General features: G+C 53.8%; 1 protein-coding gene across 1 annotated transcript; it reads left to right on the top strand.

Moving 5' to 3' along the window:
- Htra3 (HtrA serine peptidase 3) lies at positions 1 to 27,523 on the top strand. The gene is made up of 9 exons (XM_021210779.2): positions 1 to 753; positions 8,516 to 8,615; positions 11,487 to 11,709; positions 13,666 to 13,860; positions 14,444 to 14,476; positions 15,479 to 15,593; positions 24,066 to 24,114; positions 25,438 to 25,533; positions 26,489 to 27,523. The coding sequence occupies exons 1-9, from the start codon at positions 351 to 353 to the stop codon at positions 26,652 to 26,654; spliced, it is 1,380 nt and encodes a 459-aa protein (XP_021066438.1). The 5' UTR covers positions 1 to 350; the 3' UTR covers positions 26,655 to 27,523.

The following is a 27,523-nucleotide window of genomic DNA, read 5'->3' as shown; positions in this document are numbered from 1 at the left end:
TGGCTAAGGCTGGGGTATTCTGAAGCAGTTTCCCTTCCCCAGGCCCTCCTCCTGGGCCGGCAGACCTGTCACCCAAAGTGCACACCAGGCAAGTGAGGAGCAGGAGGCTCCGGGTGGGTCCCCACCAGCCGGGGCGGGGTCCCGTGGGGCATGGGCGGGGCTGGTGGCGGGCAGGGCCGCCCCTTCCAGCGAGGGCGGACTGTTTTGGCCTTTAAGCGCCTGCTGAAGCTCGGCTGAGAGAGGCCCGGGTCAGTTCCCACACCATGCCCTGTTTGCGCTCCCGGCCAGAGTGCGCCTGAGCTGTTCGGGCCTCGGTGTCCCCGCGGGTCTTGCGCCGCCGCCTCTCCGTGATGCAGGCGCGCGCGCTACTCCCCGCCACGCTGGCCACTCTGGCCACGCTGGCTGTGTTGGCTCAGGCCCGGGAGCCCCCAGCGGCTCCGTGTCCTGCGCGCTGCGACGTGTCCCGCTGTCCGAGCCCTCGCTGCCCTGGGGGCTATGTGCCTGACCTCTGCAACTGCTGCCTGGTGTGCGCCGCCAGCGAGGGCGAGCCCTGCGGCCGCCCCCTGGACTCTCCGTGCGGGGACAGTCTGGAGTGCGTGCGCGGCGTGTGCCGCTGCCGTTGGACCCACACCGTGTGTGGCACAGACGGGCACACTTATGCCGACGTGTGCGCGCTGCAGGCCGCCAGCCGTCGTGCGTTGCAGGTCTCCGGGACTCCAGTGCGCCAGCTGCAGAAGGGTGCCTGCCCCTCTGGTAAGCTCCACCAGAAATCAAAAAAGCCTTACTCTGAGGAAACTGCCCACTTCCACTAGGCAGCCTCTTTAGAATAGTTCAGACAACCCTCTGGCCTTCTAGATGGGGAAACTGAGGCCCCCAAGAGGTAAATGTTGTCCCCAAAGTCACAAACAAGTTAGACTTAAACTCTAGAGTGGCAGCCTGGTAGCGTCTGGTGGACTGTGAGGCTCTGACCCAGCCACACTCCTGTTTCTTAGAGTCCTCCAGTGACTTAGAAGGGAATGAGTGTCAAGCAATCTTTCCTGGTCTCTGTCTTCAACTCCTGCTCTGTTTTCTTCTGTCGGGGTGTGCTGGGTGCTGGTTCTGTATGCCTGTCTTGGGCCTGGCTGTCTGATAGGCAGAGGGTTTTCAGGGTGGCCAGGCACCTACATTACTCTGCTCCCGTCTTGGTTGTGTTTGGTGTACCCGTCTCTGGTCTCCCATGTGACAGATACTATTAACATCAGGCTCTGGGCAGAAATGGGCAGGAATGGAAGTGGATGTTGTTCTTTATAGATTGAGCCATTTGTAAGGAATAAAAATCCTTTCTGGCCTGACTGTCCCTTAACTGGAAACAGTGCATGGCATGAAGCAGACCTTCCTGTACCCTCCAGACTTCTAGACTGTGGAGGGCACAGAGCTATGAAGAGAGAGGAGGATGTCAGCCTGAGGATCAGGCAAGCCTCCATCACTAAGAATTGCAGGATGCCCGTGGCTGTTGGCAGGATCCTAGGCTTCAGGGACCCACTGTCCTCAGTCGATCGCTCCATTGTGTTCTGGGTACCCGTCTACCATGAGCGGTCTGTGTCAGGCCTGGGAGAAGCCCCTGCAAGGAATATGTAGCCACAGGACAACACATGCTGAGTCTCGATGTTACTTCCTGTGCGGGGTCTATGACCCCCTCCCCCACAGAGAGGTGTTGAGTTGGGACAGTCACTGGGGCTCCCTGGCAAGGATGGGGGAGAGTGGAGAGGTCTGGGCAGAGCAGAGACCAAGAGCTGATCTAGAGCACCACCCCCATCAAACCCAAGCTGCCAAGGAGTTGTCGGCACTGCAGCCAGAGAGGAAAGACACGTTATCAGAGTTACCACGCCAGGGTCTGCCATCCATCCTCAAAGGGCCGATTAAAACAAGGTGGCCACATGGGGGAAAGGGGCGAAAGGGTCCAGCGACATCCCCCCAAGTCCATCTAGGGGTCCCGACAGGAGATTTATGTTTAAATAGGGGGACAGAGGTATACTTGACCAAGCAGCTCCCACCCATCCTTAACCCGTAGCTCCAGTCTCTCCCTGCCAGCCTGATGCATCCCTACAGCTTCCTGCCTCTTCCCAGCATGAGATTCCTGGGGAAATCCCAGTTTCTCAGGGCTCATCTCTGTCTCAGTAGTCTGATAGCCAGAGGGAGGGGCACAAGGGTCCTTCACAGTGTCTTCATTCAGTCCCATCAGGATGGTTACAGCTAGACAGAGCCAGTGGCCTTGAGCCTGACACCTGTCCATTGCCCACTTGGACCTGAATGTTCCGGGTCCTGCCTACTCCAAGGACATCACTCGCTTAGGCTGCTATCTCCGGATGCTCGGAAGCTTCCCGTGCTGGTGTGAGTGCCAGACTCGCCCCATGCAGATGGAGACTGGCCCAGTTCCCTGTTAAATACTGTCCAGCGATGGTAGCAGCCGAGCTGTCTCTAACTCTTCCTCCCAGCTCGGCTGACAGCATTGCCCACCACAGCGGTCTTAGCCTCTGTCCACACACCTGTCACTGCCTCCTGCCCACTGTGAGCACACTCACTAATCAGCCTGAGCCCAAAGCACCACGCCCAGATGCCCTGAACTCATGCATGTGCGGGACACAGGGAGACCTGAGGAGTCCCACTTGCGGGCCATGTCTGAGCTGCTGTAGCACTGGGTCTCAGCACAGATCAGACAGCCGCGGGAGACCAAGCCAGCTCTGACTTTTGCTGGCTTCCACATTTCTTATCCTCCTGCATCACTTCACCTGGCAGCCAGGTGACCCTGGTCAGTTTGTCCTGCGTGCTACCAACAAAACTCCCTCCATAACCACCCCCCCCACCTACACTTACTGGGACTCTCAGGCCCTATTTCTGCCAACACACACACACACACACACACACACACACACACACACACCTCCAGTACCATCTTCTGTGACCTTCTCATCTTCTGGCCACTTTACTGTTTTCCCTCCCTCCTACCTCAGTGCCTTTGCACATCCTCTGCCCACTGACCACAGTTGCCCCTTCATCCTTCACCTGGCAGGGTTCCTGGGCTCAGATGTCCTACCACCCTGAGCTGGCTTTCCTAAACACTGTGCTTCATTGCTAGATCTGTACCCCTGTCTATTGGCCTTTCTGTTCCCTCTGCTTCTTGTTCACTCTGGGCCTCATGGCAGGGGTGGATGCAGAGCCTGGTTGCACACAGTAGGTGATGTTATATAAATGTCTGGGCCCATGGGTCCCTGTAGTTCTCCTGGACCCTATTAGATGGTTCCATTGGGACTGATGGAAGATGTTTGGTCCCACCTGCATGTTAGAAAAACATTTGGTCACTTTGCTAGTATGACCTGCACTGAAGGGTCTGCTTACAGGTGCCTAGCTGCCTGCCTGGCTCCCGGATTCAATGTCCCACAGCCCCTCGGTGGTGGTAGATACCCACATGTTACTGGAGCTCAGAGCTGGGAGCCCTGGGAAATTCCCACACAACAGATTTAATAGGCAGCTTTTAATGTGCAAGGCCCTGACAGCCTCTCCCAGCCTGTTTATTTAAGAGCTTTGGTTGGCTTTTGTGTTCCCTCCTCTTAGCAGCTTCTAGAGGCTCGGAGTCAAGCATGAGAAACTATCCAGGCAAGAAGAAGTATCCTTTATCTGTCCCTCTGCCTGCTGGGACAGCAGAACTGGTCAGTGGCATGGCTGTGTGTGGGGACTTGGAGGGTTCCAGTGGCTTCCTGCGTTTATTTGATGCCGGATAGGATTGTGTGTTAAAACCTGATACTCCATGACCCGTGAGTTCAGATCCCTTTCTTTATCCACCCCAGGGCATCCATGGGGCTCTGTGAGGATAGTGCTACCTAGACAGAATGATAACCACCCATGCCCTACACCATCAAGAGTCTGTGTGTGCTCACTGGCCTGTAGGAGCTCTGGAGGCAGTGAGGCAGGCAGCCTTCCTGGCCTTCACTGTAGGCCCCAGACCTATGCAGATGCAAACCTATGCAGATGTCACAGCAGACTGGGCAGGACAGCTACAGCCTGGGGCTTTGAGGGAGGTGGCCACCAGAGTTCCTAGGGTCAGGTGTCTCAGACTCCTCCCACAACCTCTAAAGCCTTTAGGAGTTCATCGTAGGGAATGATGTTAGGGTCCCTTATAAAGACAGGTTCTGATGTTGTGGTGTGCCACCCAAGACTCTCAAAGTAAGGGAGAGCTCGCCCCAAGCACTGGTATTGCCAATCTGATATACCACAGTACCTGAGCCCCATGAGATGGTGGCCACCCTGGAGGACACTGGTGAGTAGGTTATGAGAAACAGTGCAGTCACAAGACCCTGTTTCTGGGGCTGCAGAAGCATGGCCAGACATGGGCACCGCAAGCTGTGCCTGTACATCCATGGGACAAGCGTAGCCTGCAAGCCACATACACCTCCAGTTGAGGCTCTAGGACCTGAATATCCAGATCCTGTACACAGATCCTCACCTCCTGTGTCCCAGCTCCAGTCCCAGCCTCTTGTAACCAGTGTCACTTGCCTTTGCATAAACAGTCCCTTTGTCATATGTGCCAATCCTCCATTCCTCAAGGCCTAGGCCAAAAATCACACTTGTTCCCTCACTGAGGGCCTCTCTAGAGCAGTGGTTCTCAACCTTTCTGACACTGCGACCCTTTAATGCAGTTCCTCATGTTGTGGTGACCCCAACTATAACATTATTTTTGTTGCTACTTCATAGCCACAATTTTGCTACTGCTAAGGGTTATAATGTGAATATCTGACATGCAAGCTATCTGATATGTGACCCCAAGAAGGTCACGACCCATAGGCTGAGACCCACTGCTCTAGAGTCTCCTCAGTACTTGGTACCCAGCATGGGCTGGCCCTGGAAGCGAGCAGAGAGAGTGGAGCACACAGCCCCTCAAGATCCAGTCCGGCCGCAGCTTGCCTGCCTGGGGGGCTGGTCAGCTCACTATTTTTCCTTCTTTTAAAAGCTTGCCTGTCCCTAAGTGATCCATGTCCCCTGGCCACATACATTAGCTTAAGATCCATCTGTCATACCCAGGGACCGTGCTGCAGTCTGTGGCCCTCGGACCCAGGTCATGCCTTAGGGGATGGAAGGCAGAGGAGGGCAGCTGCCCAGCCCGGAGCATACACACCGCACAGCACTCTTCCTCGAAGCCACAGATCAGGGCACCAGCCCAGGTGTAAGGCCCTACACACAGCACCCCAGGCTGAGGGCACTAGACCCAGAGTTGGCTTCACTGCGCTCTCTATGGCTGATACCGTGGCTGCTGTCTAGGTTGGGAAACAAGGCTGAGAGAGATCAGGTGGCCTGCCCAAGGCACACGGTCTCAACCTAGGCACATCCGAGCTCGGTTCCGCCCCTTGGGAATGAATGTATAACAGTTGGTTAGCTTCCAGGAGATCCTTGACCTGTGTTTGGCTTGGGACCAGCCGGGCGCCTCTGGCTGTGAAATTTCAGGCTCTGCTGGTTGAGCCAACTCCCCAAGGAGCTGCTGCCTGCCCACGGCGGGGCTGGGAGGCTAGTCTCAGTTCACAGAGCCTCCCAGCTCCACTTATGGAATGCCCTTCCACCTGTGGCTGAGTGAGGAGGGGCAGTAAAAACTGACCCACGTGGGACGCTCAATGCTGCCTTCACTCTCCCAGTCCCACTTGCCCAGGAAGCACGTGCCGACCCCCATTAGGCCTCACACAATACCAAGCCTGAACATTCATAATCATGGCTGGCTGATGACCCAGGGAGGAATGCCACGGCTGTCTCTCAGTGAGAAAACCCAAGCTGGGGGACACCATTGAAGAGTCAGACATGGGGATCAGAATCAAGTTCCTATGTGTGTCAAGTGTGCTGGCTGGGCTCACTGGATTGAATCTCTGTTAATCACAATGATGGGACTATGTAGTGAACAGCCTCAGGGATGGTGTAGGGTTGCCCCTGTGGTGTGTCTTGATCATTCACTTTCTCATTCTGAGCCTTTCTTTCTCCCATCTCTTCCATGGCCATTGTGACTGTCCAGAGCTACCACAGCACCCTGCTTGAGGGTTGTCCACTATCAGGGCATGTGTGTTGGAGATGGAGCCCTGAGGTCATCGTCCCTCCCAGGGCTACTTCTTACAGCCTGCCTTTCTTCTCAAGGCCCTAGACACCTGGCCCTGACGGCTGTTCTCTGGGTCAGGCTGCTGAACAAAACTTCCGGGCCTTCAGATGCCGTTTATTTTTGAAAAACAACAAAAAAAACAAGAAACTAGAGCCAACAGCTGGGTGTGCTGAGTCTCTGGCCTTCAGAACTTGGCTCGGCCTGGCATGGGGGTGGGGCTGTTAAGAAACCCCAAATAAACAGAGCTGTTTCCTGGCCCAGCCAGGACAGTTCATGTGGGAAGCCTGTGGTGGGGGCTTGGGGCCCTCTATGTGACTCACGGTGACTCATCTGAGGCTGGGGCTGGATTAAAGGGCCATGCCTGTCACTCTCCGGGGCTCCCTGACCTGCAGCAGGGCTAGGCCTGCCATTCTAGGATGGCATTCACACTCAGTTCATACTCTCAGTTTTCTGGGCCGCTGTTTTTCTGGCTGCTGTTCTGAGGTAGGGGTTTCACGCTGATGGCCAGGCTGAGCAGGTTCTGGCTGATGGCTGTGTCATCTTCTCCCCTCTTTCCAGGGAGTACATGGGGGCTCTGCCTGTGCTAGTCACTGCTGGGCTTGGGTGAGCCAAGCATGGCTCTGGTCTGGGGAATGGGGCCATGTATAGCATCTCTTTCGTTTTTCTGTGGCCCTGGGCATGGGAAGCCAGCCGAAATCAGGGCCCTTGCTGCAGGTCTTGAGATCTCCCCCCGTTGCCCACCATGCATAGTCCTGGCTGACAAGGTCCTGAAGGTCAGGTAGACCGTCCCCCTGGAATGACAGGTGACCTACCAACATCTGCTGACTGGCTGGAGCCTCCAGGTCAAAGCCCAAGCAGCCTTGGCTCCTGCCCCCACTACCCATAGTGGGGCTGGCAGGCCAGGTGGGCAGAGCCTGGGGAGGGTTCTGCTGGACCTGGACGTGTGGAGGCCCCAGGGTGCGTTTGGCAGTAAAGCTTGCTGTCTGTGAGAAGGACGGAGTTCCCTCCTCCTGGGTCACAGACACACTGGGACCAGGTCTCAATCCACTCAGCCAGCCTCTCTGATCACCAGTCAGGGGCAGCCGATGGCTTTGCCTGCATAGGAGTCCTCTTCATGCACCCCAGGCGCCATCAGTCCCAACCCCGTTCACGCGTCTCGTCACCATCCCTGGCTGGTCACTTATTGTCCTTCACAGCCAGGGCACACCAGGGCTGAGCTCACAAAGGCTGTGGGCAGGTGTGCCTGGGTAAACTTCACTGGAGTCTGGGCTAGGAGATGTTTAATAAGCCTCTGTTTCCCCACCTTTGCTGCTGCAGCTCCATCCCCCGCAGGCTGCCACCCAGGGAGTCAGGGACATTGCCAGGCTGTGTGTGGGGATAGCACTAGCCCCCGATTGGTTCAGAGCCCAGGCTATGCTCTGCACCCCCTCTGACGACTGCTGCCGTGGGCGTGTGTTCCTGGGACAGGGAATGTCACTGTTCACATTCACATCAGTTCACCCAGACCCCAGGAGGGTCACCTTCAGTTCCATTTGTTAGATGGGAAAGTCAAGGCCCAGGGAGGGCAACTGACTTGTTACAGGTCACACAGCTAACAGATACCAGGTCTAGTCGGGCCAAGTTGTGTGCAGCTCCCAGGCCTGTGCTCATTTTAGAGCCCAGGAACCTCTCAAGCACTGCCAAGCAGTGTGGTGTCCGAGACCGGGACCCGGAGGTCTCAGTATAGGCTCATGTCATCCACATGCCTCGGGCCTGTGGTCCTGGCAAGCCACAGCCCTGCTGCTGATGGCGGCAGAAATCTGAGCCAGTGATGAGGCTTTGGGGGCGTTCGTGTGCTGCCTGGCAAGTAGGCCTGGGCTACGGCCAAGTTGGACAGAGGCAGTGTTCTGTCCACTCAGGAATCTATAACCCAGCCAATGCGGAAGGGCCTCACAGAGGCCAGATGAGATGGCTCAGGAGAGGCCTCAGCCCTTTCACTGTGCCCTTATCTATCAGCACACTGGCCACCAGGCACAGAGAGAGTGATGGTCCTCTCTCCAACATGCTGCTGTTACATGAGATCAGGAAAGCGCCTGGTAGCACTGGTCCCCAGCCTCAGGCTGTGCTTCCCAGAGCAAAGATCGAAATTCTCTTAAGATTCCTGCCCAGTCTTGAGGAGTCCATGGGGGAAAAATATGCAGTCTCAAATCTCAGAAGACCTAGTTAACCATTCTCCAGGGCAGGAACCACTGTCCCCAACGTCTGGCTACCCCTGCATTTCTGAGAGATGGGGTACAAAGCATGCTGAGCTGACATTGGCTCTGAGACCAGACTTGAGTCTCTAGCAGGGCCTCTTCCACCCTGGGCCTAGGGCTTCTGGAAGCCAGCAGGTCTCACTGACACCCTTGGTCCTTGCTGCCAGCGCAGGTCTCCACCAGCTGACCAGTCCGCGGTACAAGTTCAACTTCATCGCTGACGTGGTGGAGAAGATTGCGCCAGCTGTGGTCCACATAGAGCTCTTTCTGAGGTGCGTGCGCCCCCCCCCCCGAGTTCCTCTGCAGCTTCCCAGCCATTCCCAGCTGCCTGCTGCCACCCAAAATTAGATCTGAATCCAGCAGCCAGGAGCATAGTGAGGGATGGGTTAGGATGAGCAGCAACCATTGAAACCTGGGGTACCTGGAGGCTGAAAGTTAGCCCGAAGTGAGTCTCTAGGAGTCTAAGAGTTAGAAAGAGGGGACAGTCCCGCTGCGGTGCTAGCTCAATAGTACAACTGTGTCTAGATCAGGCATGGGGGAGGAGAATGTGCCAGTTCCTGGGGGATGGGGGTGGAGAGGGAGGCCTGAGTGGATGTGGGTGAATAGGGAAGCAAGTTTGTCCATGGGAGAGGAAGCTCACTGTGTGATGTGTGGTCTAGCCTCCTGAAAGGACCTGCCTTTACAGACAGGGGTGGAGACTCCTTCCTTCCTCCCACACCCTGTATTCTGTCCCAGAGATGTCTGTGCTGGATGAGGAGGCCTGCCTTCTAGACACAGCAGCCAAGGCCCCGTCACTCACATCCGGTCCTGAGGTCTCCACTTAGACCCCCCAGAGAGAGGCCGGTTATGGTAGGAGCCTCAGCTCTCCAGACACAACAGTCTCCACCCTTCTTGCCCCGCAGCTGAGTAGAGAGGGCAGCTGGGATGGTGGAGCCAGACAGGAGCCCACCTGATAGAGATCAGGGGAGCTGGGGACCCGATTATTAGTCTGACTCTGGTGTGGAGCTGCCCGATGTCAATCACCATCCCTCCCTCTGTGCGCTAAGGCCGGCAAAGTGTCAGACTACTCACCCTCCTGCGCACTCACAGTGGCCACGGCCTCACAGTGGCAAGACGGAACAAGGTATGCAGCGGGGGAGGAGGATGGGCAGTATTCATCCAGGGTCTAGCCTGAGCTCCAGAGCATGTAGGCTCTGAGTCTGTTTTCTCAAGTCATCCTGGGGCTCCTGCTCTAGGAGAAACGAGCCAGATGTTTGCAGATGTTCTGCCCCCATGGGACTGAGATTCTTCTGCTTGTTGGATCCCTGCTTATGATTGACAGCTTTTTAAACCAATGCATCCCAAGGATTGCCCTGTAAACTTGCTTATACTCTCCCAGGAGCTCAGAAGGCAATTCTGAATTCTCCCTGTCAGGAGGCAGGAACAGAGGCCTAACTGAACACATACACACACACACACACACACCACAACACACCAAATCCCAACACCATACACACCGCACACACACCAAATCCCAACAACATACATAACACACACACACACACACACACACACCACTCACCCCCACTACCCCCACATCCTATACACACACCACACCCCCCCCACACCAAGCCCTAACACCATACACCACACACACACACACACACACACACACACCATACACCACACATCACATACTTATATACCCTGGAGTAAAATCTGAAACGGTCATTGAGGAAATCACCTGTGGATACACTAAGAGGCTCTCAGCAGAAAGGAGCTAAGGAGGCACTGTGTGTGTGTTTCTAAAGGGCACAACCCCTGAGCTGGTTAATCACAGGCTAAGGCAGCTGGGCAGCAGTGACATCTGGCTAGAGAAGCCAAAACCTCATGGATGTGTAAGGCTCAGGGAGGACAGCAGCACAGAGCCTCCAGACATTACCCTTGACCTGTGGGGTCTAGGTGCAGGGCTCTCTCCGGCCCTGCCTGCAGTTTTGAGAGGAGCTGGGTGTACTTCTCAGAGAGACATTGCTGGTAGACGGTAACTAGCCACAGCTACTTCAGTTCTCACACAGGAAGCTAACTAAGCAGCCTGCCATGGTGGGAACCCTGCTCTGCCCTGCCTCCTCCTGCCCGACCCCAGCAAGTAGTCCTGGATGTTGGGGCCTCAATCTCCCCTGGGAGGTTTGTGCAGCAACGTTGACCTAGGGCTAAGTCACAGAGCCCCAAAGATCAGAAGCTTAAACAGTGGGGCGCGTTGCCTTCTTCAGGGCACCACTCCCAGATCCTGGGCTCTTTCTTAATTTCTAGAGGTTCTGGGTGTCCTCGGATTGGAGGGTGTCCTTCCCATCTGTCTCCCATGGTCCCCTTGTGCCTCTTCCAGTGTCCTATCTTCTCAAGATACCAAAGCTTGGACATAGGGCCCCACTCTATCAGAATGTCATAGCCCTGTCACACCTGCAGAGACCCACTTCCAAATGAGCTCACACAGTGGAGCTGTGGTCTGGACTTGATCACATCTATCTGGGGGACGCTGACCCACAAGTCTCCCATGAACTTTGAATGAACTCGTCCCTGGCCCCAGGGAGCACTTAGGAGGTTTGTTGTTTGCCCTGGTCTTGCCAGGCTGAGGTGACATTTTGAAAAGACTGACACGGTGCTCGAGTGTCAGATACTATGCCAGTTGTGCTCCTTCACCTGCTTGGTGTCCTCAAGGCCCATGTCCTTTTCCGTGTCACCCTGAGGAAGGCCCCAAGCTGCACCAACCTTCCGCCCCATCCCATCCTGAAAATAAAGGCTCCTTAAGCAGACAGCCCATTTCCCAGATGGGAAGACTGAGTCTCACAGGGCTTGCAGAGTCTGCCTGAGGGCAGCTCATCTAGGTTGGCGCCACTGTGGGTTGTTACATGCAGACACCAATGGTACTTTGTCTCACTGCAGCAAACTGCAGATCAGAGATGACGGTCACGTCTTTATGGCCATGAACTAGATCCGGCTTCAGTGTTGGCAACGCCACACCCGCATGCAAGTGGCAGCCTCAGTTCAAACCCAGGTGGAGGAGGGAGTGGTCCCCCGAGCCTGTGTTCTATCACCTTACATATGGTTCTGCTCCCTCTACCATGATGACTCCCCCATGCTGAATGCCCCTGTGCTTTCCCGCGCAGACACCCTCTGTTTGGCCGGAATGTACCGCTGTCCAGTGGTTCGGGCTTCATCATGTCAGAAGCCGGTTTGATCGTCACCAACGCCCACGTGGTCTCCAGCTCCAGCACCGCCTCAGGCCGGCAGCAGCTGAAGGTGCAGCTGCAGAATGGGGATGCCTATGAAGCCACCATCCAGGACATTGACAAGAAGTCGGACATCGCCACGATTGTAATCCACCCCAAGGTGAGCGGGATGATGCACCCCGGCCTGTCCTAGCCCAGCCTTCCCAGGGGACAGCAGGGACCCGAGGCCCAGGGCCACTGAAGCAGGGCACAGGAGGGAGGGGACAGCATCCCACACCTCTCTACCTCTTTACTGTTTTAGTCAGATCCACACCCCTGTCCCTGTGGGCTGACAGACCAGGGAGGTCAGTCCCCACCTTTCACCTCTGTGCCCACACTTACTCTGGCCACCAAGGCAGACCTGTGTCGGGTCCACTGTACCTACATTGGTCACTGGCAGCGTCTAGAAATCCAGGTGGTGTTGTTTCTTCCTGTTTGTGGCAGAGCCTTGGGAGGAAGGACCTGACTGACTCATCGCTTAGAATCTTACAGGGGAGAAAGAAATGGGGCCTTAGGGAGATTAGAATTCCCATCACTTGTCATCTGAGGGGAAACTGCAGCTCAATGACATTTGATTACACACCTAAGATCTCAGCTAACAGTGGCAGGGTCAGGCTGCAAGCCTTCCTCAAACTGGTTTTTACTGCACCCAGAGGTAGCATTGTACAGCTCTGGGATGGTCACAGGGGTAGGGGGTTCCTGTATCCCTTGCATTCATCATCAAATATGCCACTGTGCTTTCAGCTGCGGTCAGGCTCATAGTTTTCTTTAGATGTCTGTGAGTCAGATGGTGTGGCCGAGTGGAGCCTAGCCCCTCCTGGATGCAGCTTCTCGGTGTCCTTGGTGACAGGTGTTTGCGGAGTTCACTCCCCAGGTGGAGGGTTCACAATAGGCTACGTTAATGCAGTCCCTCTATAGTTCTGAGCCTTGTCTGGACGCATCCCTTCCTCACGATAACACAGAAACTGAGGGTGGGAACAGGGGACAGACTGGAGTGCTGAAGTGACAGGAACTCTTCATGTATGGAGGCCCAGCTTCTCTGAGAGCAGCTTGCAGTTTTGCTGTGCTCAGGGGACCCAGGCTAGGAGAGGCTCTATGTCAACCACGCGCAGATGCAGGAAGCTGTAGGGCAGTGAAGGATGCTGCAGCTCTTCTATAGCTTCCATGGTGCTAAGAGCATAAGTCATTCATTGCTTCAGAGCCAGCCCAAGATTGTGCTGAGCTGGCTGGAAGGACATGCCTGTCCTTTCATCGGCAACACAAGCATTGTGTGCCTCAGTAAAACACACACACACACACACACACACACACACACACCTACCTCCTGGAGCCTCTGAAGCTCGGAACCTGTGCTCTGCTGTTCCCCAAACTGATGTGCACATATGCTTGCTCTTCAAGACCACGAAGCAGAAGGACCAGGTAGCTGAGCCCACAGACAGACGAGCTCTGCCAGCCCTGTGTGAAACAGTGTTCAGATGCCTCATGTGCCAGAGGAGGCCGCAGTTTACCTGTGTATCAACAGTAAGGGATCAAGGATTCCAAACTAGGGTTCCTAGGTCCTTGACAGGGCTCCAGAGAGCGACATACCCATCCACGGAGTGACTATGGGTGCAGCACACCAAGCCTGGTGGTAGCTGCCGCTTTCTGCCAACTCACAGAGCAAACTGTCACCATTAAATCTCAGGCTTAGCTGGGCAGTAGCACAGGCCTTTAATCCCAGCATGTAGGAAGCAGAGGCAGATGGATCTCTGGGAGTTTGAGGTCAGTCTTGTCCTATATAGTGAGTTCTACATTAGCTAGGGCTACATAGAGAGACCATGTGTCAGAAAACAAATCCCTAAAGTCAAGGATATCAGAGGCCAGGCCCAGCTTGGATGCTCTGTACTTCCCCATGACAGACATTTCCGGCCTCCTCAGATGAGTCTTGGTTCTATGGACTCCAGCCCCAGTCTCAGCCAGCTGCTGGCCCAGTCTCAGGGCTGTGAATACTCTCCTTCCTCTCCAGAAAGCAGCCTGCCAGGATCCCCGTCTGTGGTCTGAGCCCCGGTCCTCTCTCACACACTTCTTCTCCTTCCAGAAAAAGCTCCCTGTGTTGCTGCTGGGTCACTCAGCAGACCTGCGGCCTGGTGAGTTCGTGGTGGCTATTGGCAGCCCCTTTGCCCTGCAGAACACCGTGACAACGGGCATTGTCAGCACTGCCCAGCGGGATGGCAAGGAGCTGGGTCTCCGGGACTCGGACATGGACTATATCCAGACGGACGCCATCATCAATGTGAGTGCCATGGGGAAGGCCGACCTCAGCAACTTCAGACCAGCTTGTGTCCTGTCCTATCACACAACACACCACCATCTAGGAAGGTCTTTGTTACCTCATGCAGAACACCCACCCAGTGGCTGCCTCCCAGGGATGGGCCACCTTGGACAGCTGCAGAGATGAGGAGGCCTAGGCATACCTCTGGAAGATCTTAGCCTCCCCTTCATAAGTTGTCACTTGACTAGGATTAAGGTCATATTGGTGGCACCACGACATTCACACAGCTCCAAGCCTGGGTGCCTTGGCATGTACCCCTGTGCCTGCCATGACTGGTAGCTGGAGCCATTCATATCTGTAGAGACAACATTGCCTGTCTTGCAATTGCCTAGCAACTGGCGATTTGTGGAAACATGGAAGCACAGGGTCTGTGCAGAGCCCTGGAGGGTCAGTGGGATAGCTGCCTGCTGCTGTCTCTGGGTTGAGCATCAAGGCGGTGGAATGACTTCTGGTCTTGTCATTGATTGGAGTCAGTTGTGGGGAAAGAGCTTGGGGACCGTTGTGGAGTTCATGGCACAGCTAACAGTGGTTTTCTCCTTTGCAGTATGGGAACTCGGGAGGACCCCTGGTGAACCTGGTAAGTGTCCCCTACAGTGCAGTGTCTGGTTTTCTAGGCTTTGCTTATGCAGAGGCACAGGCTGGAGAGAGGGACAAACCCCATATAGCCCTAGGAACTGCATGTCCAGAGGTCAGTAGTGTGGCTATGTTGGAGGCCCAGGAAGACCTGAACCCTAGGTCCATGCTACCTGGAATCCTCAAGGACAACAGTATAGTGACCAGGCTGGGGCCATGTGCTCGCCCATGGCATCGGGCAATGGGGGCACAGATCAGGCTGTCACTGCCCTGGGCCTTGCTGTCTTCGGTTATAATCGAAGGTGAGAGAAGAGACCACACCCATGAGCTCTGTAACCCACCCCCGTTCCAGAGTCAGCCTCAGTATCATCCTGGCTGAAATTTTTCCGGAATAGGGCAGGAGATTCAGCTGGGATCCCAGGCTCTGAGAACCTAGCGACAGAGTGGTAAGATGCACACTCGATGAGCCTGCACGAGGAGGCTCTGTAGAGACACGGGCCTCACCACTGAGCTAGACCAGGGTCTGGGAGCGTTTAGTGAGAGTGTGGAGATGAAGGTGCCAAGAACAAGACACAGCACATGGGAGTACCACCAGGGCTGGAGAAGACAGCCATGGGGCTGCCCATGGGCTGGGACAGTGTATCCTGGCACTCAGGTGACTTGTGCAGATGGCTGTCCCCCTCCACACTCACAACTCTCCAGGCAAGGCTGCTGGTGGAGAGGCTCATGTGGTAGGGCTGGATTCTTAACTTTCTGCTCTAGGCCCCCAAAAAGTTCCCTGACAAGCTGGTAGTGCCCTGGCTGGGTTGTCTAGGGCAAGCATCCTGCACCCCTCCCACGGCCAGGCTTTTGGGAGGGGTCCTGCCCAGGAGTGGGTCCCATTGACTGGGGCAGCTCCTGGTCTGATGACAGCCAGCTCTGCCTGGAGAGGGTGCTGGGCTCAGCAGCAGTCTATGGTTTGCTTGCACTCCACTGAGTAACCCCACACTCCCCTCTCTCTGCCCAGGATGGCGAGGTCATCGGCATCAACACGCTCAAGGTTGCAGCTGGCATCTCCTTTGCCATCCCCTCGGATCGCATCACACGCTTCCTCTCTGAGTTCCAAAACAAGCATGTGAAAGGTAAAGAACTCTCCCGAGGGGCAGGTAAGATGGGGTCCCCCAGGATCAGGCCCAGCCCCATCCACGTGAGCCAGGGCCCAGCTGCAGGAGCTATATATACCATGCTTACTCCTAACCAGGTCCGTTATGCTCTCCAGACCAGGAGACCCCAGGCATCTCATTTCCAGCTTCTCTGAGGGCCTTCCTCCAGGCCTCTCAGCTCATGACATAATCATCCTCTGCTCCTCCAGACAGTTTTTCCCCCAGGTCCCACCATCCAAACTTGGATTCCTGGGACTCCTCTTAGTTGGCAGAAAACTGTGTTTCTTTCCTTCCACCCACCTGTCCACCCACCTATCCATTCACCATTCATCTACCTCCACACCTAATCCTTCATCTACACGTTCATCTGTTTATCGACTCCCCAATCTAACCATTCATCTGTATGCCAACCCACCCATCCATTCTATTACCATTCCATCCACCCATCCCTTTACCTACTTGTCCACTCAATTTCCCACTCATTTATTCACTCACCAATTTATCCATTCATCCACCCACCCATCCATCCATCTATCCATTCATCCACCCATCTATCCATCCATCCATCCATCCATCCATCCATCCATCCGTCCATCCATCCATTCATTCATCCACCCATCTATCCATGCATCCACCCATCTATCCATCCACCTATCCATCCATCCATCCATCCATCCATCCATCCATCCATCCATCCATCCACCCATCCACCCACACATCCATCCATCCATTAATCCAGCTACCAGTCTACCCACTCATCTATATATTTACTCACCTGTTCACTCATTTTTTCATATATCTATCCATTCACCCATCCATTTATACATCTGTCCATCCATTCATTTGCCCATCTATCATTTACCATCCACTCATTTATTTATCAATCCATCTATTCATCCATCTATCTACCCCCATTCACTGATTCACTCATCCACCAATCTACCCATTCATCTGTCCATCCTCATATCCACCCTCCCATCTATCCACACACCCACTCACTCTCCTCAATCTGCCCACACATCTACCCATCCTCTCATCTGTCCATTCATCCCTCTTATCCTTTCATCTATCTACTCATCTACTTGTACACACCCCCAGGCATTCATACATTCTGTCATTCATCCACCCATCCATTCATGCACCCATCCATGATTCATCCATTTACTCACCCACCTTCCTCCCATCCATTCCTGCTCCACCCTTCCATCTACCCATCCCTAAGTACCCTTCTCAGCCTATGAATCATACTGTCAGTCCAGCAAGGTATCCTCTGTTCCAAGAGAACAAAGCCCAAGAATTCTCCTTGGAAGTAACCTCCTGTCAGCCCCTATCCCCTTACCACACTCTAAAGATTGAATTCCAGTCCCTCTTGCCCCCACTCTGCACGATGGGTGGCCATCTGCATCCCCTAAGGGAGGAGGCTTGCCAAGACTGCTCTCCAGTGAGAGCATGCTAATCTTTTCAGTTGGTGATCACGGCCACTGTCCAGAAAAGATCCCTGTTTCTGGTCTCAGGCTCCTGGGGCTCCCACCTTCCCATTTTCAGCCCAGTGAGCTGCCAATGACCGCGTGCCTCCCACACCCATGACCTGGCCGGCGCCCAGGTCTCACCCCACCTTGCTGCTCATTCCCTCACACTGCCTCCCTGTCTCCTCCCAGCCCTCTCACCAGCACTGCACTGAGAGCAGGGGCCTTCCTCCTGCTTGCCCCCTCCTTTGCGGCCCTGCCAGCCACACACCAGGACCCCAGTACAGCCAAGACTGGTCCCGTGAAGAACTGCAACCGAGGAGCCTCGTTCTGTTCCAAGTGGCCCTATATGAAGATGACAGGAGCAGGCAGAGCCTGTCCCTCCCAGGAATCTGAGGCACCTTCTGGTGAATAGTGGGAACTAGCTGCCTTTTCTCTTGGCCAGTAGGAAGCTCAGAACTAGACCAGGGTTCCTAGACCATTGCTAGACCTTCGTCTAGCGACCAGGGCTTTCCAGTTTAGCTTGTTTATGGGATCGGAACACCACCCACATACACTGGCCTGTGGGTGACTGCTGTGCTGGAAATGGGCCAGTGGCCTCTTGTCCCCTAGCTGTCTCATCTGTTCTCAGACATGAAGTCCCTGGGGCCAAGATCTGCTCCTCTGTTGCAGAGCAACTGTCCTTGTCACAGTGACCTGGTCACTCAGGCTGAGCTCTGTGGAAATGCTCACCCCCATCCCAGAGCTATGTTATCACCCAAGCTCAGTGCCTGCCTACTACCAGAGGGTCTGACGAGGCTTAGCTAAGTGGGGTCCATTGACTTAAAGTCCTTTTGAAATTTGTGCTTATTTATGCTTTTCCATTTTTAAATAAAAACATCAGACGATCTGAACCCTGCTAATCTAAGTTCTTTCACACATCCCTTTTATTAAATCAGGGACGCGTTGAGAGCATCTCTTTTCTCATGCAGGGGTTGGTACAGATTCTGGAGTGACTGGAGCAGTACTGGTCAGGGGAGCTGTCCCCTTGGTCCTGAGCCAGGAGCTTCGGGATAAAAAGAGAGGCAGGGCGCACCCCTGCTTCTTCAGGTCTCGGTTTCCCTCGGAAGAACTTCCACGCCTGGTAGAGTCCCGGATGAGGGGTGGATGGGCCTAGGGAGTACACAGGGCCTGCCACAGAAGCAGGGTCTGGAGCAGAAGCTCGAGCTCGGCCCTGAGCAGCCTCTCTGCACCCTTCAGGGGACAGCTCTCGGGACCTTGACTACAGAAGATTAGCCTAGCCTTGAACCAGAGGTCTGACTAGCCTTAGCTCCTTTCCAAGACGGCACAAGCATATGATTGGCTGAGCTGCCCTGACCTCTCTAAGCTGTGCCCTCAGAGCCTTCCCTCTGGTGGGGGTGGAAACCCAGAGGACCTTGGAATCATGTGACATCTGAATGATGAGCCTGGACAGGAGAGAAGGGGAGCGGAAGGGCTCAGGATACTGGGATGTGCCTGTCCCAGCTGTGGGCAGTGCAGAATAGCCCAACATCACAGAAGGCCAGTGAGGGGCGGTACTGAGGAGACTCTCAGAGCAGGGGACCCACATGGGCTAGGTATTGGGAGGCACTGGAGAGGGGGTAGTGGTAAGGAGCACGCGTTGGCTGATGGGTGGGGTCAGTGCTGAGAGGAGGCAAGAGGATGTGAAGGCATAGCCACCTTCTTGTGGTTGAATCAGGCTTTGTTCAAAGACTGAGGCACTGGGGTTTACCAAAAGGCGAGAGGTGGTATGAGAGCAGGGGTGGGATGGGTGATGTGCTGAAAAAGGCAGGGGTTAGGGAGGGGATCAACCGGAAGCTGAGGAGCTGTCTCAGACATCTGGCTGGGGTTCCTTTGCCCTGACCCGAGAGAAATCACAGACAGGCAAGGGGCAGCTCCAAAGGTCCGAGAGTTACTGCTCCAGAGCTCTGTGGTGGGGACCCTCTGCTTCTCTCATCACCACTATCTAAATCTATAGACTGCGAGTCTCCACTCTCTCTTTGGGATTTTCATGGTCTTTTGGTCTGTAGTGTTGTTTCTTGGCCATCTTCTTTCAGAGTCTATCCTCTGTTGATCTCTAGAACTCTTCTGGTGTCAGAGTCTCTATCTTTCGGTGCCTCTCTGAAGTACTCAACCTCTTTTTGGGGACACAGCTCTGAGCTTCGGGTGTCAGGATCTACAGCTCTCAGTGGCTCCCTGAAAGTCTCAGCCCCCCTCTTGGGACAATAGCTCTGAGCTTTGGGTGTCAGGGTCTACAGCTCTCAGTGGCTCCCTGGAACTCTTAGCTGCCTCCGTGCTGCTGCCAACCAGGCTGAAACTTTGTGTGTTTTTTTTGTCTTTTTAAATTTTATTTTATATTTTTTCTGCTTTTTGTGCAACAACTAGTTCAACCCACTCTACTTGTGATAAAGATCAGAAGTAGACAAAAAGACCAGTCAGAAAAAAGCCTTTATAGGGGCTGGAGGGACGTGTCCTTATATAGCTAGAAAGAGTAATTCCACCATTTATAGCACAGCTTCCTGCCTACCAATCACAAGCCTCTCGTGAGCACAGCCACTTTCTGCCAATCACAAGCAGTTTGTGATTGACAGCTCCCACAGTCACTGGGGAGGTGCCCCACCCCCAACTTGTCGAAGACGGCTGCAGCCAGGGCTGAAGCATCTGTGGACAGGGGTTGTCTGGAGGTCACCAAGGCTTCTCAAGGCTGGAGTGAGGTGTCCCAGAACTGTCTGGAGCTGGCCTGGATAGAGCGAGACCTCCGCGTGGCTCCAGCGGCAGCTGTGGCTGCAGAGGTTCTTGCAGCTGGAGTGGAGCATCCCCTGAGTATGCACAAAAGCCATCCTGGCTGCCAAAGGAGGTTGTGCTTGGCTTCCACACCCTCCTCTCACCCCCACCCCACCCCCACTCAAAGCTGTGAAGCAGAAGGGCCTGTCACGTCAATCAGGGGACTGAATGGCCTGACCCCCAAGATAGGCCTTGCCCTGTTTAAAGAAGAAACTTACCCAGAAACACTAAAGTCTGATTAAACTAAGAAACTTGTGTGGGAATAATGTCACTAGTATTCCCTGCTTAGGACCCCTCTAACCTACCTCAGACTGAATCCTCACATGTGTGAAGCCCTGGCTGGCTGGGGCTTTGCCAGCGACATTGGAGGTGTGTGTGTGAAGGTGGCAAGCATGGTTGAGTGGCACTTACCATAGCCACTGCCTTCTAGGTCTAGAACATTCTCAGGTCCCAGCTGTCTCAGTCCTTTAAGGTACCCTCCTCTCCCCTGTCGTGTCATTCTGTCACTGATGTTCTGATGCTCACAGAAGTGAGGATACTTGAGGGCAAAGTGACAGTTTCCTCCTGTGCTAGTCTTCCCCGCGGGCTGCATGTGTGCTGTACAGAAGTGAGGATACTTGAGGGCAAAGTGACAGTTTCCTCCTGTGCTAGTCTTCCCCGCGGGCTGCATATGTGCTGTACAGAAGTGATTTCCCACAGAGATAGGGACAGGATGGAGGGGTTGACAGTGACAACTGCGCTAGCCTCGAGAGTCCATAGACTCGCACCTCTGCTCCGTACCTCATCCTAGAAGCGTGTCTAAAAGGACCCAGTCTCTGGGGCCGAGGCTGGGGTACTGCCAGGTGACCTGCAGTGGTGGTCCCCCATCTAAAGATGTCCCTAGAGCCAAAGGTAACCCCAGGCTGCACCTTTGCCAGGAAGGTACCCCTCACAGGAAAGGGATGAGACCCTGCTCCCCACACCTTGGGAAGCTGTGCTTTGTGAACGTGGTCTACAGGCCAAGTGGAGGTGTCAAAGGAGGGGTATGCTGAACACCCAAGTTTAGGCAGGACTCATGCTTCATCCTGTCCTGACCCAGGCTCCTGGATTTTGGTGGCATCTGCAGTGATGCCCCGGGGTCTCCACCTCACCTCCCAGACTCTCCTTGCATGCACTGAATGTACAAATGCTTATAGGACATCACCTGAATACCAGGGCATTGTATCTGCATCCCACCTAATGAGCATGACATTAATTTATCATTAATTAATTCATCCACCCCTGAGTCCCATGCCCCTCTGCCCTCCATCAGCAAGTCCCTAGGCCCTTCCTCCTGGGGAGATCTGAACTGGCTGCACCACTACTCCGTTACCCAGCATCAGCAGCTGCCAGAATCCTAGCTCGCCATGGTGCTGCTCCAGCCACACCACAGACCTCCCACAAGTCTCAGAACGACAGCTCAAGCATGTCTGTGATTCCAGTAGCATCTTGAGTCATCTATGGCCCACCCAGCTCCTCTGGGCATTGCAGCTACTCAGCCATCATTTGCTTTGGATAATGGATTGTTCTAGCGCCATTTGCTCAAAGGATGCTCCTTTCTCCACCTGAGTGGTTTCCCAGCTTGACCACAAAATTGAATAACTCAGTCCTTCTATGGCATCCCAGCGCCACATGGCCTTGTGCCTTCTGATGTCCTAGGAAGTCCGGAGGTCAAGTGGTCTGAGCCCTCCCCTCTGCTGGCCCTCATCATCTCTACTCTCCGAGCTCTTTGGTTCCACACACAGTTGAGAATCTGCTTTTCCATTTCTATGGAAGAAAATCAAAAGTCTGCAGTGTATCTGTCAAAGAATTTGGGGTGAAGGGTTGGTATTCTAACAGTGTTGCACCCTCAGATCCGGGATCACATCTGGCTTTCTTTGGCATATGTTATTCTGAGTATACAGTCTACAGGCCAATTTCTGATGGCCTGCTACCAGAATCTGCAAGCAAACTGACTTTGGTACGTTGAATACTTGATAACTTATGGGTTCTTGTAGCTCCTTGGTAGATATCACTGAGTTTTTTCCATGTAGATGATTGTGTGGTCTGTAAATAGGAACAGTCCTCTCCTTTTCTATCTGAATGGCTCACCCTCATTCCCAATATTGAATAAAATGTTGAATAAAGGTTTGAGGAGTGGGCTTTCTTGTCCTGTCCCTGTAGGAAGAGGCATCCAGTCCCTTGGCATTAGGCATCCTGATGGCCAAAGGTTTTTTGTTGTTGTTGTTGTTTGTTTGCTTGTTTGTTGTTTTTTAAGTTGGAAAGCTTCAATCCTGTTTCTGGCTTCCTGTAGGTACACATGTGAGATTTTGTCCATTTAGCTCACAGTATGTTTCTTCCTTTTCCGTCTATAACTAACATTAGCTCATTTTTGCCCTTTTAATTCTTAAGGCATTGGCAACTAAGCCCAGGCCATATACACAGTAGGCAAGTGTTCTACCATTGAGTCATAATCCCAGCCCTCTTCTAACTTCTTGTTTTGAGTCAGGGTTTCAATACATCACCAAGGTTGGCCTTGAACTCACTCTGTTCCTCAAGTAGGCCTTGAACTGGCCACTCTCCTGGCTCAGTTTCTGGAGTAGCTGGGATGACAGACCTATGCCACTAGATGAGGCTGATCTTTTAATGTTAAAGCATCCTGTGCATTCCTATACTCAGTATCTCAGCCCTGATACACTGTACCTTTGTGTATTGGATCTGATTTGCTACAAACATTTGTCTCTATCAAGACATTTGGTTGTTGGTTTAGTTTCTGGGTATGGTCAGGAGACCATATGACCAGGGTCATATCCAGTCCCATGGGGATGTCTGTAGAACCTGTGCTATTTCTCTCTTAAACTGCTGGTTCCTGCAGTGACATCTTCTGGGTCTGAGTTCTTTCTGGGGAGACTTTTAACTGCTCATCAACCTGTTTACTAGGTGGAAGGCTCTGGGCCATTCGTTCCTTCTTGAATGGACATAAGTGCCTGGTGCTCTCCAGACCCTAAGTGGTGGGATACATGGTTGCAAGCAGTGGCTGGCTCTCCTAGCAGCCTTGTGATGTCTGGAGGTCTGCAGTGACACTTCCTCTCAAATTCTTGACATTGACAATGTCAGTTAACAATGTCACTTCACCGACATTGACAACTATCTGTCTTTCCTCACGATCACACTGGCTAATGATTTACCCACTTTATTAATATCAGGAGAATGGCTTTTGACTCACCTCTTTCTTTGCTGGGTTGTTTCACGGCTCGTTGACTCATATTCTCATCTTCTGCTGCTTTTGAGTTTCATATGACCACTGTTTTCTTGTTTTTAAGAGGAATCTGGGGCGACAGGTTCGAGACTTTCCTCTTTAAAAAAAATCTTATTGGGTCTGGAGAGATGGCACAGCAGTTAGGAGCAGTTACTGATCTTACAGAGAACCCGGGTTCGGTTCCCAGCACCCATCTGGTGGCTCTGAATCCAGTTCCAGAGGATCTGACACCCTCTTCTGGTCTCCACGGGCACTGCATGTATGTGGTACACATACAGACATACAGACAAAAAAACTTGTGTACATAAAATAAAAATAAATAAATCTCTTTAAAATGTTTAGTATTTCTGAGGGAGGGGGTTGTGTGTCATGCCATTCACGTAGAGGCTTCCAGGACAACTTTGTGTAGTCTCTCGCTCCACCTTTATGTGGGATCAGGATCAAGTCGCCAGGCTTGTACCACAGACACCCTCACCTGCTGAGCCCTCGTGCCTGCCTGCATCCTTTGTCTCTGACACGGGTGCTTAACTTGTGTTCTGTGCTTCTAAGAACAGCCTCTGTGCCCTGAAAGTCTTGGTTAGGAAAATGTTCATTTATGGGGTTGAAACCATCTTCTCATTTCTCCTTTTGCTTACCTCTCTGAGGATGGCTTGCTATCACTCACATCCTGGGCATCTGGGTTTCAGAGACTCTTGGTATTATTGATTGCTGGATTAAACCCACCGCTTCCATGGAATTTTAGTGACATGAAAAACTGAAACGCGCCAAGCCTTGGTTTGTGTTGAGAACCTGTCCCCATGGCTTCACCACCAAAGCAGCCAGGGGTGGGCTGCTGGCCCCACCCAGGCCTGGTTGAGCCTCCCCTGCGTTCTCTTCTCAAGGGCACTGACCCTGTAGCTTAACTGAGCCACTGTTTTTCATTTCCAGACTGGAAGAAGCGCTTCATTGGCATCCGGATGCGGACCATCACCCCAAGGTGAATGACGCTCCCCTGTCCTCCCAGGAATCCCCTTCCACAGGCTGACCACTGGGCCCTGCTGCTGGCAGGTGCTCAAGAGGTCAGACCCACCACCAACTCTCTTCAGAAGCTCCCCCACAAGGAAGCCTCTAGAACTGCTTCCTGGCTTTCCCACGATAAGTAATTAAAACTAGGTGGCTTAGACCAGCCGAAACATACTACTTGAGAGTTCTGGGGTCCAGAGCCTGAAACCCAGTGCCCACAGGTCTCACACTCTGAGACTCCAGTCCTAGTTCTTCCCATCTCCTCCTGGCTGTGGCCACTCCTCAGCAGGCTGCCCTATCCCGCATCCCTGCCCATCCCCACACGGCCTCCTCCACCCTGTGTCTGAGCCCCAAGCTGCCAGTCACCGGATATGAGAGCTGCCCAAGTCCATGACTTCACCACAAGATCCTTGACCAACTAGAGTGGCAAAGACCTTGTTTCCAAACATGGTTATGTTCTGAGATCCTAGTGGCTATTTCTCCATCGCCACAGGCCACTCATGTAAGAGAGCCTCCCCCTGTTTGCACACCCTTTTGCACAATGGTGACCCCGCAGTGTAGGAGTGGCTGTCAGGCGTCCTTTCACCCTGCTGGCCACCTTGACTCTGAGTTCCAGGGAGATGGCTGTGTTCCCTCTCACCTCTTGGCTCTGGCCTTGGTAGAGGTTCAGAACAGAGCAGCTGCCTGGAAGTACAGGGTGAAAGTGATAGAGAAGGGAGTGGGCAGGAGGGAGGGAAGGAGGGAGGGAGGGAAGGAGGGAGGGAGGGAGGGGGAAGGAAAGTCCAGCCCAGGGTTGTGAAGAAAGCTACCACATGATGAAGTTCTATGGATAACTCAGAGATACTGACCCACGACCCCTGACTCCCCCTTCTTGCTTCTGTAGCTGTCAATCTAGGGAGCAAAAGTTAAACAATCTGCAGTTAGGACCAGTATGCCAACTCATCTCCACGTTGTGTGCTTCCTCAACCATCCATCTATCCACCGGCCATCTGTCCTGTCTTCTCGGTCCACTCCACGACTCAACTATTTTCCATTTCTCCACCCAGTACCTTCTGTCTGTCCACCCACCCATCTGTCCTCCCACAGCCTCCCTCTGTAACCTGTCCTCCCATCTAGCTGTCCCCTCTCCACACTTGTAGCCAGTTGTGGCCACTAAGCAGTTTCATCTCATGGCTCAGGGCTCTCTGAGAGCTCACAAAAGGTTGTTTGTCCAGCTTGGGTGGTGGCGGGAAGGGGCAGCCAGATGCCAGGGAGCTGGGCTAGGGGCAGAGAGGCTGATACAGAGCTTCTTTTCCAGTTTGGTGGAGGAACTGAAGGCCGCCAACCCAGACTTTCCAGCGGTCAGCAGTGGAATATACGTTCAAGAGGTCGTTCCCAATTCACCTTCTCAGAGGTATGCTCTACAGGCAGAGGCAGGGCTGCTGGGAGTCAGACATGCAGGGGGAGGGTTGCTGGGGCCTGGACTGGGCCTCCTCACTGACCTTATGTGACCCCAAGCGTCCTGGCAAGGAGTTGTGGAGTCTGGCCGCTCCTCTGAACCACTGGATGAACTGTCCCTCAGAGCACTGACCACGCCTGTCCTTGGCGCAGAGGGATCGTCCCTTTGAGAAGCAGAGGCTGAAGAGTCCCTGCCTGGGCCAAGACAGAAACTCCAAGCCTCCCTCTCTCCAGAAAGATCAGGGCCTCCATTTTCTTTTCTGTAGAAAGAACACCATGGTACTGCTGACTCTCCATCCCAGAGTCCTTGTCATGGTGAAATGAGATTAAGGCTTTGCTTTTTTGGTTTTTGTTTTGTTTTGTTTTTGTTTTTGTTTTTTAACATATTAAGAATTACAGAAATGTTAAGTACAGACCTGGTATGGTGGCACAAGCCTGAACCCTCAACATTTGGGGGACAGAATCAGAAGGACTGGGCATTTAGGGCCAGACCCTGCTAGACTAGGATCAAGCCTTAAGCCATATTAGACCCTGTTTCAAAACCCCAAAACCCCAAAGCAATGTTAGGTATTGGGACACCATGAGTTAAGGTCCTATGTCTCATGTGACCATGAGCTGGTACCCTGACCTCTACCACATCCGGGTCACATTAGTGGTTGTGAACTGAGGCTCTGGAAACTGGAGGGGCCCCACTGCCATGTATGCTGCTGTGTGTATGTGGGGGTGGGGTGGGGGTGGCCCTGCCCTTCCTTCTGTAGTCTGAAAATCGCTGGCCACCATGTGCCACTGGCTTTCCACTGATGTTCTTTCTCAAAATTATTTTGCTGAACTGCTGCTGTTGAGCCCAGGCGAGTCCAGCCTGAGCCCAGACAGTAAGTGTGCGTGCTGAGGGTCTCTCTCCCGCTTGGCAGAGGAGGCATCCAAGATGGCGACATCATCGTCAAAGTCAATGGACGCCCCCTGGTGGATTCCAGCGAGCTGCAGGAGGCAGTCCTGAATGAGTCCTCACTCCTGCTGGAGGTGCGGCGGGGGAATGACGACCTCCTCTTCAGCATCATACCTGAGGTGGTGATGTGAAGCTACTCTCCTCCAGTGCCGTGCCAAAGCCTACAGAAGGTGGGGTTCCAGCCTTCACGAAATCAGGACGAAGGGCTGCTGTGGTCCTCAGCAGGATCAACAGTCTCCTCTCTGAGTCCAGTGCTGAGTCCAAGGCTGGACCTAACCAGGGGTCTGGGTCTAGCACAGTGTCCCTTGGACAAATGTTCCTGATGTTACCGTCTGAGCTCTCTGGACCTAGAAGCTCTTAGAAACCTCCCTGGAAGCCTGCCCTTTCCCCAGCTTTCCGCCTCTGCCCGCAGGAAGGCCCACCCGGCTCCCATCCCACCTCCTCTCCCTTGTATCCCAGTGTCTCGATCTCTCCCTGTTACAGACACTTTCCTGACACTACCAGGCTTCCATCTGCCTCAGCACACCCTACCCCCATGGTAAGACAGGGGCTGCTTGCCCTGCCACCTGGTATCCCTGGAGGGCAGGCCCTGTAGCTGTCCCCTGGAGAAGCCAGGGTCCTGACCTGGAGCAGGTTAACATCCCTCACTGCTAAGCTGAGCCCCGTGCTGGCCCGGGTGGACAGGAAGAAGAGTTTTATAATCACGTGGTCTCCAACCCTGACAGCTCATTCTCCCAAGGTGACCACATGGTGGCCAAAGAGGAGCGGGCACCTGCCTGAGGTGCAAGGACTGAGCCACTTCACCTCTGCATGCAGTTCTGGGTGCGGCAGCCGTCTATGAAGATGGGCACCCAGCAGCCAGCAGGCTCCCAAGGACATCTTTGTTCTCCCTAGTGTTTCAAGTGTATTTGTGAGCATTGCTGTAAAGTTTCTCCCAGTACCCACGTTGCTTGTACTGTATGTTTCTCTACTGTATGGCATTAAAGTTTACAAGCACATA

The sequence above is a fragment of the Mus pahari genome, chromosome 13 (genome assembly GCF_900095145.1).
Source record: "Mus pahari chromosome 13, PAHARI_EIJ_v1.1, whole genome shotgun sequence".
Taxonomy (NCBI): Eukaryota; Metazoa; Chordata; class Mammalia; order Rodentia; family Muridae; genus Mus; species Mus pahari.
Note: the sequence above shows the minus strand (reverse complement) of the source record. Positions and strands in the feature narration are given on the sequence as shown.